Genomic DNA, 17276 nt, shown 5'->3' with positions numbered 1-17276 from the left:
ATTACAATGGGAGTTCAAGGTATTTCTTTTTGTAAGGCACAATTCCCATTATCAGATGGAGACCAATTACTTGGTATTTCAGAACTTCTGCATCCACTTGCCATTCAGTGATTTCAGTAGCCCTTGCAAATCATTACATGAGTGCTGCCCTCTGCAAACACAGAACTCCAGAATGAGTCTGACAGACAGCAAAGGCACACAAAAGTGTGCAGTTACTGTATTGTATTATTCCAGGTGGCAAAGTCACACAACTTTCAGGCATAAAGAATATTCAAAGCTTTACAAACACAAATGAAAAAGTTACCGTAAGTTTTTATGAACGCATTCCCAGATTTAGTACACACAAGCTTCACTTACTCCTTTTGAAGGGACATACTAAATTAATGTATGAGTGGTTAATCCACAATTAAACAATTTTTTTTTGTTTAAATGAGAGAATCTGCTGAGTCACTAGGATTTAAGTATTACTTTTAATTTTAAAATGGTACTCTTAGTGCAATGATTCTTATAAAACAATTTTGTCCTACAAATAATGTCACCATGTGTAATGATCTTTAGCCAGTTTATTCTTTGTAAATGAGCATAATGAAAATGAATTTGGCAAAAAGGTATTTATTTAAGTTAGCCTCTTGTTGTATTTTCTTTTTATATTCTTTGACAAATAAATTGTTACTAAGCAACCCTCATTTCAGCTGTTCAGTTTAGGTATAAAAGTACTTATGTTCCTCTGCAACCACATAAAAAAGCTCAAGGTAGTGAATGGAAGCCCTCCGAGAGAATTTAATTATTTTTTAGAATATTTTTTAATAGAGAGGGAAAAGAACTACTCTAGAAGATTTCAAGAAGAAAACAAACAATCCACAAACCAGTTTCATTACACTAACTTCTTTCTTGCTTTATTTATTGGTTGCTTCCACTGTGGTAAAAATATATGTGTATTTGTTAATACTATGTGTTACCAAATTCGTGTATTGCAGTAAATTCCAGAGAGCCACACTGCATTTGATTATATTCAGCAATGCCCTTAAAAAATCCTTGAATGACCTTTTTCTATCAAACATATATCAGTGACTTGAGGTTATCAGATCTCTGGATTTTCTTGGTTTTAATCAAATCTGTAATTAATGCAAACCAGAACAGTTTGTGCTGCAATGTTTTCTTGTAACAAATAAATAAACTTCATGTATATACATATGTTTATACATTTAAATCAAGTTGCACTTTAAAGCTTGCTCAAAGAGTTTACACCACAGCTAAAAGCCTGCATTAAATAAAGTGATGTGGGAAACACTGGTGAGAACACTAAGTTAAATGTATCAATAATTCATATCATCAAGCACAGAAAAGCAGGAATTGTCTGAATGCTACAAACAATCCTATGGGAGTTGATAATAGCAAGAAGAGTGACTTTGATGGTGTGAAATGGCCTATTGTGTGCTGAATCTATACAATATCCTGGTCCTCAAATAGGATAAGCAAAGATTCAGACTTTATCCTTTGGTACAAGACAGTTGGATATTTCAAAGATATCTGCCAGATGGCAGGAGCTTCAGACCTCCCTTTTCTTACAGGATTAAATGCAGCAAAATGAATTGCATAACCCTTATCAAATGCTCTCAAAAGGGCAAGAGATACCAAATACAGTGTCCTGTTCCACTTTCTGTCTGACATAATTCTCTGAGATTAGCCATCTGACTGAATTCAAGAGATTACCCAGAGCAGATAATGCTCTTTTTCATATCTTGTGCATCTGAATAGAACACATTCTTATATGCAGATTACTTTTTGCTTTCTCTTTGTCTCAAAGAAAAGGCCTATTGTTATAAGTGCTGTACATTAGGACACTCCCCAGAACCCATAAACACACACATACACACACAGATTTATGCACAGATGTCTCAAAAGCTAAAGAAAACTTTCTCTTTTAACTATAGCTCATAGAAATGGGACTAGCAGCCATATTCTTGTAAACATGAATGCATCTTTGCAATATTCTAACCACACTTTATGCAGTCTCATATTCTGCACCAAAGAATAATTTAGTAAAGAGAATAAATCAGTCATGTTGAAAAAAACAGATGTTTATTAGAATCCACTTTTCCTAAGCTTTTTAAAATTCTGATTTCAACTGCTTTCTGACCTGCCACTCCTGACGAATAGTAAATTTCCATCCAGGAAAAACACTTTGCTCAACTCAGACATTTTTGGTTACTTCCTGTTTATTGAACTTTAACTGCTTGGTTGTGGGCACCAAGATTTGAGACATTCAGCTCATCAAGCACAGACCAGTTGCAGCTCCAACACATACCAAGAAGTTACAGCAGGAAGCCTTTCGTAGCCTTTTAAACACATACCTAAAAAAGCCAGCCCCCAGGGCAATTCTGTAACCTTTATTTATCCAAGAGACCTAATGCCTCACCTTGGAAATACCACCTGACAAACAAAGTCAGTCAACCATGGCAGAAAAAGCAGTCTTCATAACTGTTATCATGTACTGTGACAGTTGAGGAGAGTTCTTTAGACACGTGAAAGGAAATAAGCTAAATTAATCTTTGCCCATTGTTCCCATCCCTCCACTTTGTGTCATTCTTAGATTATCTGGAAGACAGTACTATTATGTACTGCAATTTAAAACATCTCTATGAGGCATGTTAACATGCTCTGCAGACAATACTGTTTGTAGCACATACTCACATATTCTTAGAAATAAATTAGGAAGAAATAATAGGAATAGGATTTATCATTAAAATTCTCCTAGAAACGCTTAAGTAAAAAACTGATAGAAACATATGTGTTAAGACTGCACTGCTAAGAATGGCAATGGGTTGGCATTTGTAAGTCTGAGATTCTCTCTCAAACACATTAATGAACAATTTGTTAGGGATGGCTGATGTGTCTCCTACCAGTTCACTTTCTTCTTCCTCTGCTGTGTCCTTCTTTCCTTCTTCTTTCTGGTCTTCAATATTTGCATCAAAATCCTCCATCTCCACCTGTTCCAAAGCACATGCACAGACTTACAAGGCTCTGTCTGGATTTGAATTATCATCTTTTTAACACAGAAAGTAGAGATGTCCAAATTCAAATAGAAAAGAAAGGATTCATCTTTGAAAGTATGATGATGCAATATATAAGAATCCTGTGTCCATTCTGGCTTTCCTAAGAAGCATGTTCTCTTCTAGCAACAGAGTGACAAAGAATATTCTTTACAAAGATTTTCTGGGGAAAAGCAAAAATTGTTCATTCCTTCCTTCACACGCATTCCTTGCATTACCACTATCTGTGACACCAAGATACTTTCCTTGCTTCTCACACAATCACATTTAAAAACTTGCAATCTCAGAAAAAGTTCTTAAACTTGCCATCTCTATATACCTGGAATGGCTGCCTCTGCATAGAACATCTCTACTCTACTGAGCCTTTATCTTTTATGGTTTTTTTTAATCACAGAAAAGAATAATAGTAACCACAGAGTTCAGCATAACAAAATAGAAGAATGATGACATAACATCTAACTCTGCTCATCTAATGCAATACTTTCTGGGCTCCACAGCTGTACTGGGGACCCATGCATATACTCTGGAATATGTAGAACTCCCCACGTCTGTACAGTCCTTTACATAATTTGCAAAACCTTGTAAATCCCAGTCTGTCGTTCTCTGAACCTACTTTATTGTGGAACCTTTTGCTGTCCTCTTAAAGATTACTATTTTCCAGTACAAAGAATTTGGAGATGCAATAATAACTTGCTAACATTGTGACAACCTGCAAAGACTGTCTGTCTACTTCAGCAGTTCATCAGTTTCTATGGCTGTGTTAAGAGATGTTCTGACAGCAACAAGTGGTTCATTCAAAAAGACCACACAACTGAAACACTAATTTATCCCCACAGCTCCTGACAAAACTGCTAAAAAAGAATGCAACAATACAGTAGGCTGACACACCAAAGATGCATGTCATGGCAAACTGCAAATGAAGTGAAAAGGCAATTTTAGCCTTCTGCTACATGTGATTTATTTCTCCATTCTCTGCTTAACATCTGTATTTCTCAAAACAAAGACCGAGTTCAAATTTGTTTATTTCCTTATCTTACTTTCTCAAAATATGATCTAAATGATTCAGTAACCTGTAAAAAGTGCTGAGCTTCATCTAAGAGTGCAAAGTTTCTCTTTAATCTTCTTAATTGGTATTCAACAGCTGCTAAGAGCAAAGTGACTTCAACTCTTGCTCAAAGATGCCCAAGTCTGAGCTTCAAAAAGGTGATAAAAGGTAAAAATATACATTTATGTTTGGGGTAATGCATAATAACAAAATACACTTTCCTGACAGTGATTTTGGCTTTCTAAAGGGCCTTGCTGTGATCACATCTTTGTCAGCTTCATATTTTCAGTACAGTGACATTGACCTAATCTGCAGTTTTAACAAGCACAGAGATTCTCACCTCTTCGATAGCAGCATCCTGCAGCAGAGAACGAATGTCCAGGCGCATCATGTGGCGTGGTGCTGCCTCCCAGTGATCAGACATCTAACAAAACACACAAAAATGAAGCACCTCTAAAAATCTAACAGATTCATTGGAAAATTTCGTTCCTGATTGCTAACAGGATGTATCTGTACTTCAGTAATTTTAATCAATCCCATGAAATAACTACCAGTACTTCTTAGAGGAAAAGTGCAAGCATTATGTAGTCTATAGTTTTCAAACAGCAGCAGCCCCAAAAGCAGAATATGACTCCAGATGTATATAGTTACCCTGCTGATATCCTTTAGCTTGCGCCCATGAATATTCCTCTTGGAACACGTCTGGTTATCTGCACTCATTTCAGCTAAGTACACCTAGAAAGAAAATGACTGTTAAGTACTGTAAACCAATTTTTAGAGTTCTTTTCTACCTTGTAATACACTCTGCAGTTATACACTTAAAGAAAGGTCAATTTGTAACTGTAAACCACAGCATTTTTCCTGAATGTGGGAGACTTTTCCATTCAAAAGTTTAGAAACATCAGCATATGGCTGTCAGCAGGTTCAAATGCTATGCAGGCTCCATTACCTCAAACCCCTTTGTTTTTGCAGCACTCCAAAACTGTTCAAAGTGTCGCACTCTGTCATTGATAGCATCAAGGATAATGAAGGGAAAGAAGCCGTCGTCCAAGGTCTTTTTGAAAGTTTTAAACATGCTGGTACGATAGGTCTCCTCCATATCAGCCTCATATTCGTACTCCATCACCTTTTTACCAAGGACAAAAGCATTAAGAAAGAGGACATCTATAAAATGGCTAATATTCAACACCTGAATGGCATGACCACAAAGCACACTGGTGTGGGAAAAATACCTTTCAGATCAGTTTTTAAGAATTTGCTCATACCACCCTAATATACCACCCAATATAAGTTATATTGGCTTGTTTTGAAAAACAGCCCAGAGGCTTCTGCACTCTTCCCAACCCACAGACTGGAATTCTGATTGCCACTGTTTTTTCAGAATGTCTTGTTTCTTTGTCAAGAAAAATAACAGAATTAAGGTTACCTTCTTTTTAACTTTTTTCCCTGTATCTGGGTCTCTCTCCTCTTTCTCCACTTCAGTGATAAAGTAGTCATCCAGGCTGAGCACTCTTGGTGCAGGTCCTCCACATTCTACTTCCTTATCCTGGGAAGAAAGCAAAAAGAAAGTATATACCTTTGCTGTAAAAACTCCATTCTGCTACACTTCAAAATACTTTTGGTCAACAGCAGTTCCCTGCTCAATAGTAAAAACAAAAAGAGAGTAGTATCCCTCCTGCTTGCTAACACTGGTGGAGATTCACATAGCACATGAAGACATGGAACACAAAATAACACCAGACTTGAATTCTAGGCAAACACAAAGTAAACAGTAGAGGAAGCACATGTAAAAGACAAGCAACACTACACAGTGAGTGCCTTTTTACATACCCTGATGAGTTTTGCTACATGTGTCTTTCCACTGCCAGGTAACCCTCTCATGATGATCACAATCTGAAACAAAGATCATGTAAGCAGGTATGATACTGTACTAAATTTAACAGACTCTTTTGCAAATATTTTCTTCCGGATAATTATGTGCTGTGGGCTCACACTTTTGCATATCATCAGCACTCACTGTCTGTTTTAGAAACCAGGCTGTGAGAAATGGTAGTAGTTCCACATAATTCAGAGTTTTTGATGTTAGTCATGACAGCAGTTTAGGCTGCTTGCTATAGATCTGGTTCAGTTTCACTAACTTCTTTCATTCGACTGAATGAAACTTACCTAAATGTTTTATAGCCTAAATTGTGTTCTTTCTTATATAATACATGCATTGCCAAATCTCTGGGTAAAGACAAGTCTTTCCCCTGATACATCAAAAACCAAAGTGAAGACCTCAGAAGAGCTCAAAACACCTTAATATTACACACACATTTGCTTTGAGAGTTCCAATCAAGTTTACCTCTCCTGTGGACTCCTAATAGCTGTGCTACAACACTTTGCAAAGGAACCAAGCTAATTTCCAGAGCCTCCTCAAATGTACACTTGTTCCCAACATATTACACCCACCAGCACTTTATCTGAATACAGACCTTGTTCAAACTGATTGTTGCTTTCAGAATGTACACTCACCCTCTCTGGCCTGCTATCCCGTCCTGGTGGCTTTAAGATATCATCTACATTTTTAGATTCTGGCTTCCTTTCTACTCGTGGAGCAGGTGGTGGCTGACGAGGCATTGATGGAGCAGAAATAGGAATCCTTTCCTCAGGGTAATTTCTACGATCACCTTCAAATTCCAGTATTTGGACAGAAGAATTTTCTTAGTTCAGTAAAATAAAAAAATTAAGATGTTCTGAGCTGATTTAAACAGACTTTCATTATTTTAAGTTAAATTCACAGATATGTCCTCATAAATAATTAAAATTTCTATTCTTAAACCTATTGCAATCAAAGACAGTTTTTAGCAGAGTATATAACGGTTTCATTCATGATCTCAATGCCACTGAGAAACAAACCTAAATATCACCACCTAAAGAGATTTTCCTGCATTATATATTTTGAAAAAACAAATACTGCAAATCAATCTTCTACCAATTAATCTTCACCGCTGCATGTTCATTATTTTTTAATAATATTCTAGCAAGACTTTTAAGATAGAGAAACTGTACCTCCAAACATGGAAGGCCCATGATCATATGCTGGACGATCTGTCTTTCGTTCATATGGTGGTCTGTCAAAACCACCTCGCCTGGAGGATGGATGGTCTTTCTTGTCACGGTAAGACTGAGTCCTTGAAGGTGTGGTAGGAAGAACCCTGCCAAAAAAGTATTTTGTGCATTTTTGTGGATTTTCACTGTGGATTCCAGAGTGAAAGGAACATGTACCTCACAGGCAAAATGGACAGCCTGATACACAATACAGCCTCAACTGTATCAATGTCCATAGTGCTCCAAAGCCACGTACCTGTCGTCTCGGGGGTGCCGCTCCTTGTCAAACCTCTCTCGTTCGTAGTCCACAGAGCCTCGGTCTCTGTGCAATTCCCGCTCCCTCTTGAAATCCCGGTGATCTGTGCTGGAATTACCCTGACGCTCAAAATAAGGCTCACGGTCTCTTTCTCTATTGTAGCGACCTGGATGCTCTGGAGGGAGAAACCCATAGAAATCCAAACTACTGTTTTGGGAAAAGAAGGCAACAGGTAAGAGTGCAAGAAAAGTATATGGTATGTGAGCTAGGATGCACTTTATCAGACACTCTTTTCCAAACTGTACAAGAGACAACCATACCACGCAGTCCTACTTAATGTTACAAACTGAGTTTTTAAAGTGGCTAGGTTATTGACTCCTCTTGAAAATACAAACTGTTATTCTTATGGACCTCTGAAGAAAATAAAGTAGTTGAAGCGTAAACAAGAATTACTCAGTCTGAACAAGCTTTTAGCATTTTACAACTTTTCTAAGAGCTAACTAACTCTTTGAAAGCCAGCCAAGCACCTCCTACCTTTTTGAAATGTTTGCCTGTCTGGTAGAGGTTCTGGACGAAGGGTTACCCTCTCCCCATATGGAATCTGTTCCACTTTACTCGTGGTTATATCTGGTTGAAAATAAACAAAAGAATCCTAAAGTTTTAAAACACACGCTTGTATTTTCTTTCCTCTTCTTGAAAAGTAATCAGTCAATGGCACTAAAAGTGACTAGAACAAACTACCATAATTTCTTCTAATGGAAAATGCAAAAAGAGCTTTACATAAATAAACAGCACCATGGTTTTTAAAGGCTGAGTTTGTGTGTGTGTATGTAAACCACTCATCTTAACAATGGGACTGCCTTTTCAGGTGAGTTCAGGTAGCATGCAGTGTCAGAAAATTCTAAACATTAAAACGCTCTGTAAGTTTTAATAACTCACAGAGTTACTGTAAAGTCAAGAATAGTATCTGAAAGTCTCTCAACAATGACATTTTTTCAAATAGCTTTTAGTAAAACATCTACTTAACGGAACAGATACAGCTTCCAGTCCTGTTATGGTACTTTAGAGAGGGGGAAAAAACAGTCTTTAAATGACAACACACAATTTAGGAACTTCTTTATGACATGATTTCACTCCTGTTAAAGGAGGGAGATAAATTCTATTAAAAAGTAGTGTTGAATTTTAGCTTTGGTAAGTTCAGTAGTAAAAAACAGAGCCTCCAGTATTTACTTATGTGTTAAACAAGTGTATAGGGTACATGCCCTTCAGAACCAGACTCTGCCTCCTCCTCTGGGTAGAGGTACCTCACACCCATTATGCAGTATATAAATAATGCAAACACCAGCCACATTCTGTTTTAAATCACTAGTCACACCTAAGAACTCTAACCATTGGAAGTACCTTCTAGTCCAGTTATTTCCATACTCACCTACAAAGAGATTAAGGGAAAGTAACACTATCAACCTAAAAACAGCACATAATTTTGTACTTATTAGAAGCACCCATGGCTATACACCATTCATGGAATAGTAACCATAGAAAATACACTGTTCACCAACGTGAAATAGTTCTTTCTAAAAGCATCAAGAAAAACACTAAACTTAGAGTCATAACTGGTTAAAGGTTAGAGACTCCTTATAACTGCACTGATCAGCATTACATCATTAATGCACACAAGCCTACACATCAACTGCAGAACACGCATACTTTGCATGGCACACTCCTTTAAAAAAAAAAGGTCAGGAAGACTAATTAGCTCTTTGACATATATGAAATGCACTGTGATACCCACCTCGCCCGTGGCCATAATCCACCGTTTGCTGAATGATGGGTGCTTTGGGAACTGCTGGAATAACAGGAGAAAGGGACACTGGTACAGCTGGTGGCATGGAGGTGTGGACAGCAGGTACCTTCACGGGTGAGGAGACAGGGGGAGGCATCATGGACTCCTGCTTACACAGCTCGTACTCCATGTTGGCACCTTTATCTTCATTTGTGTCCCAGAGTCCGTGGAAAGAGTCCTCATCCCAGCGTTCCTGTTCCACAGTAGAAGGTGATGGTTTTAAAGACTGACCATGACTTGGGGTTGTAGTTGGAGTAGAAAGTGGAGCATGTGGCCTTGTCATGGGTGTAGTAGGCCTTGCCAGTGGGGCACTTGGTCTTGTCACAGGGGTGGGCTGTCTGAACAACACAGGAGGCTTTATAATAACAGCAGGAGAAGGTTTAATAGCTTGGGCTTCTACTGGTGCCTCTGAAGATTGCTGAGAAGAGATCTAGATGCAGAAAGCACTTTTAATGTAGATCTGCAAACTAACCTTCTCTCATCCTCAATATGTGCAATGGCAATCGGTAGTCAAACCACACACGTTTTCTAGTACCTCCATCAAGGTGCTACAGGTAGGAGGACTATTTTTTAAAACTGGTGGCCTGATTTAATTTTGCGTATGCTCACTATGTGAAGGCTTAAACACTGCTGATTTTCTTCAAAATAACTTTACCAATTTTAGCTCCAGTAGGCCTATCTCAGTTCAAAAGTGTCTACTGTTTATTTCCAAAGACTCCTGCTGTCTGCAAAGATTCCTGCCGTCTGTGTGAAGGCTGAAAATCTGAAAGTAGGGCAGCTTGGTGAGATGCAAAAGGATTGATAAGGCCAGTTTCTTTGTGGAAACCACTGGAAAAATTCAGAGAGCAGAAATACCTGGAAAACCTTAATAAAATAAATATCAGAAGATCATAAGAAATTGGAAGGTCTTGCCTAGTCGAAAACCAAACCAAACCAAATCCTTCATGAACCAAACATCCACAAGAAACCCCACACATTACAAGACTTTTCAGCATCAGAGCAGATGCCAAGTTACAGGCAGCCTTATTAGCAACATACAACAAAAATTGCAGGATGGTTGTAGATACAAAGCTGAGCTCTGTAATAACGACTCAAAGTCATGGCAGAAATGACTGGAAGGAAGAATTCCAAGAAAGACAAAAGTTGTTTAAAAACCTCTAGACAAGTGAAGTAGTCTGAGATACAAAATATCAAAATAGAGCAAAGTAACTTCCTAAAGGCATCAACATATCTGCAGTTCTTGGTAGCTAACCAGCTCCATTATTTTACTTTACAGACACTGTAAACAAGGAAGAGGACACCTAAGCAAAAAGAAAACTTGCAGTGCCTCATTCACTGCATAACACTTCCCTGGACGGAGGGACAAAAAAAGGTTGGTCTGGCTAAATGTCAGAGCCAGAAGACCTTATGGCTAAATTTATTGGTGTGAGTAACTTTGGGGTTAAGATGTGATGAAGAACAAAGATGGTGCATCAACTCAGACGTCTCCTCCAATACACATTTAACAAAACTGTTTACTCATTCTAGGAAGGATTTATAAACCTGAGTTAGCACGACTGCAGAAGTTCAGTTGATTTCTGAATTACCAAAAAAAACCAAATATAAGCATCTGAGAACAGTTCCCAGAACTGCACAGGAAATTAAGCAGTACAGGAGTAGTTGCATCACAACAGGATGGAGGTACACAAACATGAGTTTCCAGGCACTTCATGATATTCTAGAAGGTAATAAAAATTTCCAATTAAAACAGCAAACAGAAGGCTAATGCCCATGCTACATTGAAATATCTCAATTTCTGATGGATGTATCCTCAAGTTTTCCCGACTTCAAAGAGGAGATAGCTCCTGAAGTAGGAAAAGCAGTGCAAATTGAAAGAATTTAAGCAAGGAAAATCAGGGTCTTCTTGTGAATCTTACATCCCTGGGAGAGCTCACCTCTTTTTGCACATTATCCTACAGCAATCTAGACTGTTTTATGTGCAACCATCCCTGATGGGTCATACTCAGAAGACATGGTGGATTTTTAGGTGGAGAAGAAGGGATTACAAGGGTCCTCGCCCTTGATAAGTCACAGTTGTACTAATTACCAAAGAAGAATAGCCTTGCCTTTAATGGGCTCTGATTAATAAAGGTGTGATAGAAGGGATGGGTTGGCCAGTCAGGGAGAGCCTTGAGGAAGAGGATCTTGGAAAGGTAGAGGAGGCCTGAGGAAGTAGGAATGATCCAGAGAGACACAAAGAACAAAACAAGGAAGAGAGTTGCTGCTGCAAAAGATCTGCTGCAAGGTCAGTCTGGGTCTGATAGAGTTAGAGCCTGCTGTTGGAGCCTGCAGTCAGAGCAGTCACTCTGTCAGAGAAGCCAACAGCAGGAGTTTGCTGTGGTCAGTCAGGATGGCTAAGCTGTAAAGAAGAATAAACCAGGACCCTTTTCAGGTTTTAAATGAGAGTCTGTGTCTTGGCTCATTTCCACCCCTAATGAGAGATCTGCTGCAACAGACTGAGCAGAAAATGCTTTGGAAAATTTAAAGAAATGAAGAAGTTGTTTTGCCTCAACAGAAGATAGCTAAGGTTGTAAGATTGCTGGGGAAGCACTCCAGAGAGAAATTTGGCCATCAGTGTGTAGAACTGGCTCAACATACATAAACAGTAACTGCTACCAATATGTTATCAGTGTAAGATGAATTTACCTGAAAGGCACCTGGCCTTGTGCTTGTGTTCTGTGATCTTGGAGACTCTTGGGTGGAAATGTCAGGTTTGAACTCCTTCAACTTCTGTAGCTGTTCCTTTTGCTCCCTGCACATGCATCATTAGAAAATGTTATCAGTCTATAGCTTAAATGAAAAATAAAAGAAATCAATGCTCATGGTGAGAACACATATTACACTAGTACCAGAGACAAAACCAAAAGAAGAAAAGGACACAGCAGGGTTTATATGGGCAATGCTGTGAATCAGAAATCCCTGTTTCACATCTACCTAACTATGGAGGCATTTAGTGCATTAGCTGCACGCTTTTTGATCACAAGTTTCCTGAGACATGTAGTTATGCTTTTGTGCTTTGCCAGAGCCACTCCATTTGAACAGTAAAGAGAAAAGCTGGATTTTGGTTTCTGTCAACACCTTCAGCAAGCAAGAAACCCCTTGGAAACACATACCTAAGTGCTCTCAGTTACTTGCTCTGGTTCACATGGTAACAGGACTAAGGCCAACAAAGCACAAGAAATTCCAATATATTAAAAACCAAACAATGAGTCTAACTTTTGCTTCTTTGGTTTATATATCAAAATGCTATTTAATACACAACCAATACATAGTCTACAGAGCAGAGACCAGGTTCAGCTGTGAGTACTATAATCACTGGATTACAAAGTTCTAGTGAATATAATTTCCTTTCCCTTCAGTTTTTGTTAGCATTTTTAATCTAGGTTTTTCAATTGCTAATAACTCTGCATTGAAGCAGTTTTTAAATGACAACTAGGAATGGGATCCTTCTGTAGCAAGACATAACAGAAACCACCCTAACCAGTAATGCATCAATTGAGTGTTCAGCAGAAGGGGAACTTGGCTCAAAGAAAAGAATCCTCAGTGTTTTGTAAATACAAAAGAGTAAACTGAGCACTACACTAAATCACAAATACAGAACAGGCTACAGCTGAGACCATGCTGTTTTAAACACAATAAAAGCAAAGCCAGATGAAGGCTTTAGTTTTGGAGATGAAAGCAGTTATGTACCACACTACTGGTATAACTCTTCACTCAAAAAATCCCCATAAAAATTAATAAGTAATCTCCATAAAGTTGTTCCTACTGTTCAGACTTAAATCATCTGTCTATAAGAACCAAATGAGAAGTACCAGTGTAACTAATTTGAAGATCACCCTCATATTCTATTAAGAATCAGTATCATGTTTATATTTCCGCTTTTTACTGGCTTTGAAAGATGTATATGTAACTACTTTTTACATAAAATATTTTAGTGACTATGTTTAAATTATTTAAGCCCTAATAAATTTCTCTCGTAGTGATTCCCAGACTATGTTCCTTAGCCTAAGTGACTGGCTTGCAGCAAGTCACAATAAACAGCAAAACACATGCTGGGCAACTGAGGCAATGGGAAAGACAGGAAGCTGAAAATAATGTAACTCCAAACTTTCAGCAAATACTGCTTTACAACATGGATTTCACAGTTAGTAACACCATTGAAGTAATCTGATTGCAGTAAATTATTAAATTATTCAGAATAAAAGTTCTTCCTTTAAAAAACAAATTTTTCTTGCATTTTGGCATGCATCCAAGGCCTTCTGTATGGGACAGGTGTTCAGCAATCTTACAAATATGAAAACAAAACAGTCTGAAGAAAAGTGCAAAACATCTCTCTCATGAAATGGCTTGGGTTGGAAGGGACTTCAAAAATGATCTAGTTCCAGCCTTCCTTTCACTAGATCAGGTTGTTGAAAGCCTCATACAGCCCCATCTCTCCTATTACTAATTTCATAATAAACACTTATTAAAGCCTTAGGAATGCTAGTAGCTGCTTTCTAAAAATGCAGTCCTGATAAACTCTGGCATTCATATCTTCCTAACTGTTAGATCACTTCTTTTATGCTGATTCCCAGAACTTAAGATCAACCAAATTTGACAAAACTTTTCACCAACAATATCTGGTTTCAAATGAGGAGGTTCTGTAAAAAAACCAAACAAACAAGCAAAACCTATGTTTTAACTTAAAAGTGAGCAATATAAAAAAATAGGTCTTAAGAACCACATTAATGTATGTCTTGAGGGGTAAGTACTAAAAAGCAATTATCACTAAGCTCATCTGATACCACCAATAATACTGAAAAGCAATTATCCACAAGTTTGTTTGAAGATAACAAAAAGATTGGTCAGATAATGGGACACATCTCTCCCTGGAAAGGGACAATCACTTATTTAAGAAAAAAAGTCCATCTACAAAAACTGTGGTAAAGGTACTCCAAATAACTTCTTCCACATGAGCTCCTGCTATCATGCTGCAGGTCAAAGAAATGAAGCCATTACTTTTACTACTTTACTTATTGATTGATCCATTGATTCAAATGGATCCCACAGAACAGGATTCCTATTCAAAATCATAGAACCAAACAACTCACCGAAGCATTTTGAGCTCCTGGGCAGCCTTCAGAATTATCTCATGCTGTCTTTGGCTTAGGACCATCACTCCTCCCAAGGACTGGTCAGAGTCCAGGTTTGAATCTGCTCCCAGCATATCAGAGGAATGTGAAGGGGGAGGAAGGGATGTATCTGAGTGGTCATCCAGAGACCTCAGTCTCTCTCCATCATCTGGATACCACCTATCTGACAAGCGTTCTCTCTCCCAGTCAGTCCTTTCAGGAAGGTAGTCCTGCTTCTCCCGCCACGTGTCGTATCTCTCTGGATATTCTCGAATCCTAAGCTCGCCCCTGTCTCGGAGATCTCTGTCATAATGATCTCTGTTCCTATCGTCCCTCCACCTATCTTCACGATACCTGTCCAGAGGTGGAAGGGGTGGTAATGGTGGTAGAGGGGGGATATCCAGGTCACGATTCCCCATTTCTCTGTCATCCATATGTCTCATGTCCCAGTCTCTATCCCATTCTTTGTCTAAATCTTGATCATAAATATCTGAGGATCTTCCAATTCTATCTAGATCTCTCTCCAGTTCCCTTTCTCTTGGCCTTTTCCAGTCATCCCACCACGAATCTCGTCTGTCGTGATCAGATGATAAAGGAGGTAGTGGTGGTAGGGGAGACAATGGAGGCAGTGAATGGTGGGATTGCAACCTGTCATCTCTGTCATACACATGTACAGAATCATCCTGATAATCAGAGTTGTGATCTCTCCAGTATTGTTCTCTTTCCCACTCATCCAACTGCTCATGCTCCAAAGATGGGTCACCTTGACTATCTAAAGGAAATTCCTCCTGCATTGTATCATCTTCATGACCCCAAGAACCCCTGAATGTTTCATCTCGATGATATGGAGGCAATTTGTCAGGGTCATCTCCTAGGTGAATGGGTTTACCCATACTGCCTGTTTCAGATCTTCCTGCTTCCCTCTCATGGCTATCTCCCCTTCTGATGGGACACCTCTCCCGGCTACCTGCCCGCCTGCCCAGGTCCCTCTCCCGGCTCCCTGCCCGCCTGATGGGGACCCTCTCCCGGCTCCCTGCCCGCCTGACGGGGACCCTCTCGCGGCTACCCGCCCGCCGCATGGGCTCCCTCTCGCGGCTACCTGCCCGCCGCACGGGCTCTCTTTCCCGGCTAGAGGCGCGTCTCACCGGGCCTCTCTCCCTGCTTCCTGCCCGGCCCCTGTCCCAGCTGCCTGTCCGTCCAGGTGGCTCTCTGTCTCGGTTAGAGAATACTCTCTCATGGCTATCTGACCGTCCACCCGGCCCCCTCTCCCGGCTGCCTGACTGTCCATCTGGCATCCTCTCCCTGCTGCCTGACCGTCTATCTGGCATCCTCTCCCTGTTGTCTGCACTCCTGAATGCTCCCCTGCCACGGATGGATGGCTGCCTAGCCTGTCCTCTGCCTCTGTATACATATCCTCTACCACGGCCATCATCCATCCTGCCCATTCCCCGGCCATGGCCATCATCCATCCTGCCCATTCCCCAACCACCGTCCACCCTTCCCATTCCCCGGCCACCATCCATCCTTCCCATTCCCCGGCCACGGCTCATTCCCCAGCCACGGCCATCCCCTTGCCCTCTGCCACGGCCCCTTCCTCTGCTTCCTGGTCCCTTTCCTCTATCTTCATGCATGAATGGCCCTTTTCCTCTGCCTTCTGGTCCAGGCAGGCCCTGGGTGCTATCTGGAGCAGTCAACTGGATATCTGGTGTATCCAAATCCTCATTTCCTTCTGCAGAGGGTACTGTATTCTGGTTCTGAATAGGTGGGGTGGGTGCCTTGGACTCTTCTACTTGCTGGTTGGGATCATGTGAACTCCATGTCCACTTTTTAGGAGGGTCTGAAGTAGGTTCTTTGACTTCAGGTTTGGGTGCTTCCTGTTGAGTGTCTGTCAGGTCCTCATTTGGCTCAATGGGACCTGCACTCTGTGCGTCAGGAGTAGACTCAGTTCTGCTCACAGACTGCTGATCGCCAGCTGTGTCTGTAAAAGGCTCTTTGCTTTCTGACTGTGAGTCTATCTGCGTCTGCTGCTGCTGCTGCTGTCCCAAGTGAGGCCTGGGCCCCATCCACCGTGGACCACTAGGTCGGGAACCGTGTCCATGTGATGCATTTGCTGTATAAAATTGTCCTGCTGGTCCTCGTGGGATAGAGCCCCATCTGCTTGAAGACTGTCCATCTGTATTCTGTCGGTCAAAACGTGACCTGTATCCTTCTGAGCGCTGGGAGTCAAAACGAGGTCCTCTCTGCCTTGAGCCTTCAAACTTGTCATATCCTCTTCCTCGAGGCCCGTCAAATCTACAGATGATGCAACAGAAATTTTATTCAAATGAAGATGTCATATTAAAGTCCTATAGAATAATTTCACACAAAATAGAGAACTCATGTCTAGAGTCAAATTGCTTAGATGTCTGGGATTCACAGTTGTACATCACCAGATGAATCAGGAAGGCCAAAGCAAGGCCATCAGCCAGAAAAGAAAGGTCATAGAAAGTGTACCCCTTGGACAAACACAACTGGCAAACTGGTAAAAATGCATGAGGAAAAGACTCAGATACTCAACAACTTTTTTGCCTTAGTCTTCACTGACAACTCTACGCCTCCTGAGTGGATGGACTGCAAAACAGGGACTAGGGGTGCAAAGTCACTCCCACAAGAAAAGATCAGGTGATGACCTGAAGAACCTGAATATATGTAAGTCTATGTGACCTGATGAGATACATCCCAGAATACTCAGGGAATTTGCTACCATACTTGCCAAGCCATGATATCTAGAAATGGTCACAGTCAGTGAAGCACCTGGTGACTGTGAGAAGGAAAACACTGCACCTATTCTAAAAGAGGG

General features: G+C 40.2%; 1 protein-coding gene across 1 annotated transcript in view; it reads right to left on the bottom strand.

The window, feature by feature from the left end:
* Positions 1–17276, bottom strand: part of YLPM1 (YLP motif containing 1) — a 35587-nt gene that overhangs the window by 7401 nt on the left and 10910 nt on the right. The window contains exons 5-17 of the mRNA XM_058806569.1: positions 14417–16729; positions 11973–12078; positions 9237–9480; positions 7979–8071; positions 7445–7619; positions 7150–7295; positions 6613–6767; positions 5929–5991; positions 5525–5644; positions 5048–5224; positions 4750–4833; positions 4439–4522; positions 2904–2990 (exon numbers count right to left, since the gene is read on the bottom strand). Of these exons, the coding sequence (XP_058662552.1) occupies positions 2904–2990; positions 4439–4522; positions 4750–4833; positions 5048–5224; positions 5525–5644; positions 5929–5991; positions 6613–6767; positions 7150–7295; positions 7445–7619; positions 7979–8071; positions 9237–9480; positions 11973–12078; positions 14417–16729 (3847 nt within the window). The remainder of the gene's footprint in view (positions 1–2903; positions 2991–4438; positions 4523–4749; positions 4834–5047; positions 5225–5524; positions 5645–5928; positions 5992–6612; positions 6768–7149; positions 7296–7444; positions 7620–7978; positions 8072–9236; positions 9481–11972; positions 12079–14416; positions 16730–17276) is intronic.

The sequence above is a fragment of the Ammospiza caudacuta genome, chromosome 6 (assembly GCF_027887145.1).
Source record: "Ammospiza caudacuta isolate bAmmCau1 chromosome 6, bAmmCau1.pri, whole genome shotgun sequence".
Classification (NCBI taxonomy): Eukaryota; Metazoa; Chordata; class Aves; order Passeriformes; family Passerellidae; genus Ammospiza; species Ammospiza caudacuta.
This window is presented reverse-complemented; position numbering and strand designations above follow the sequence as displayed.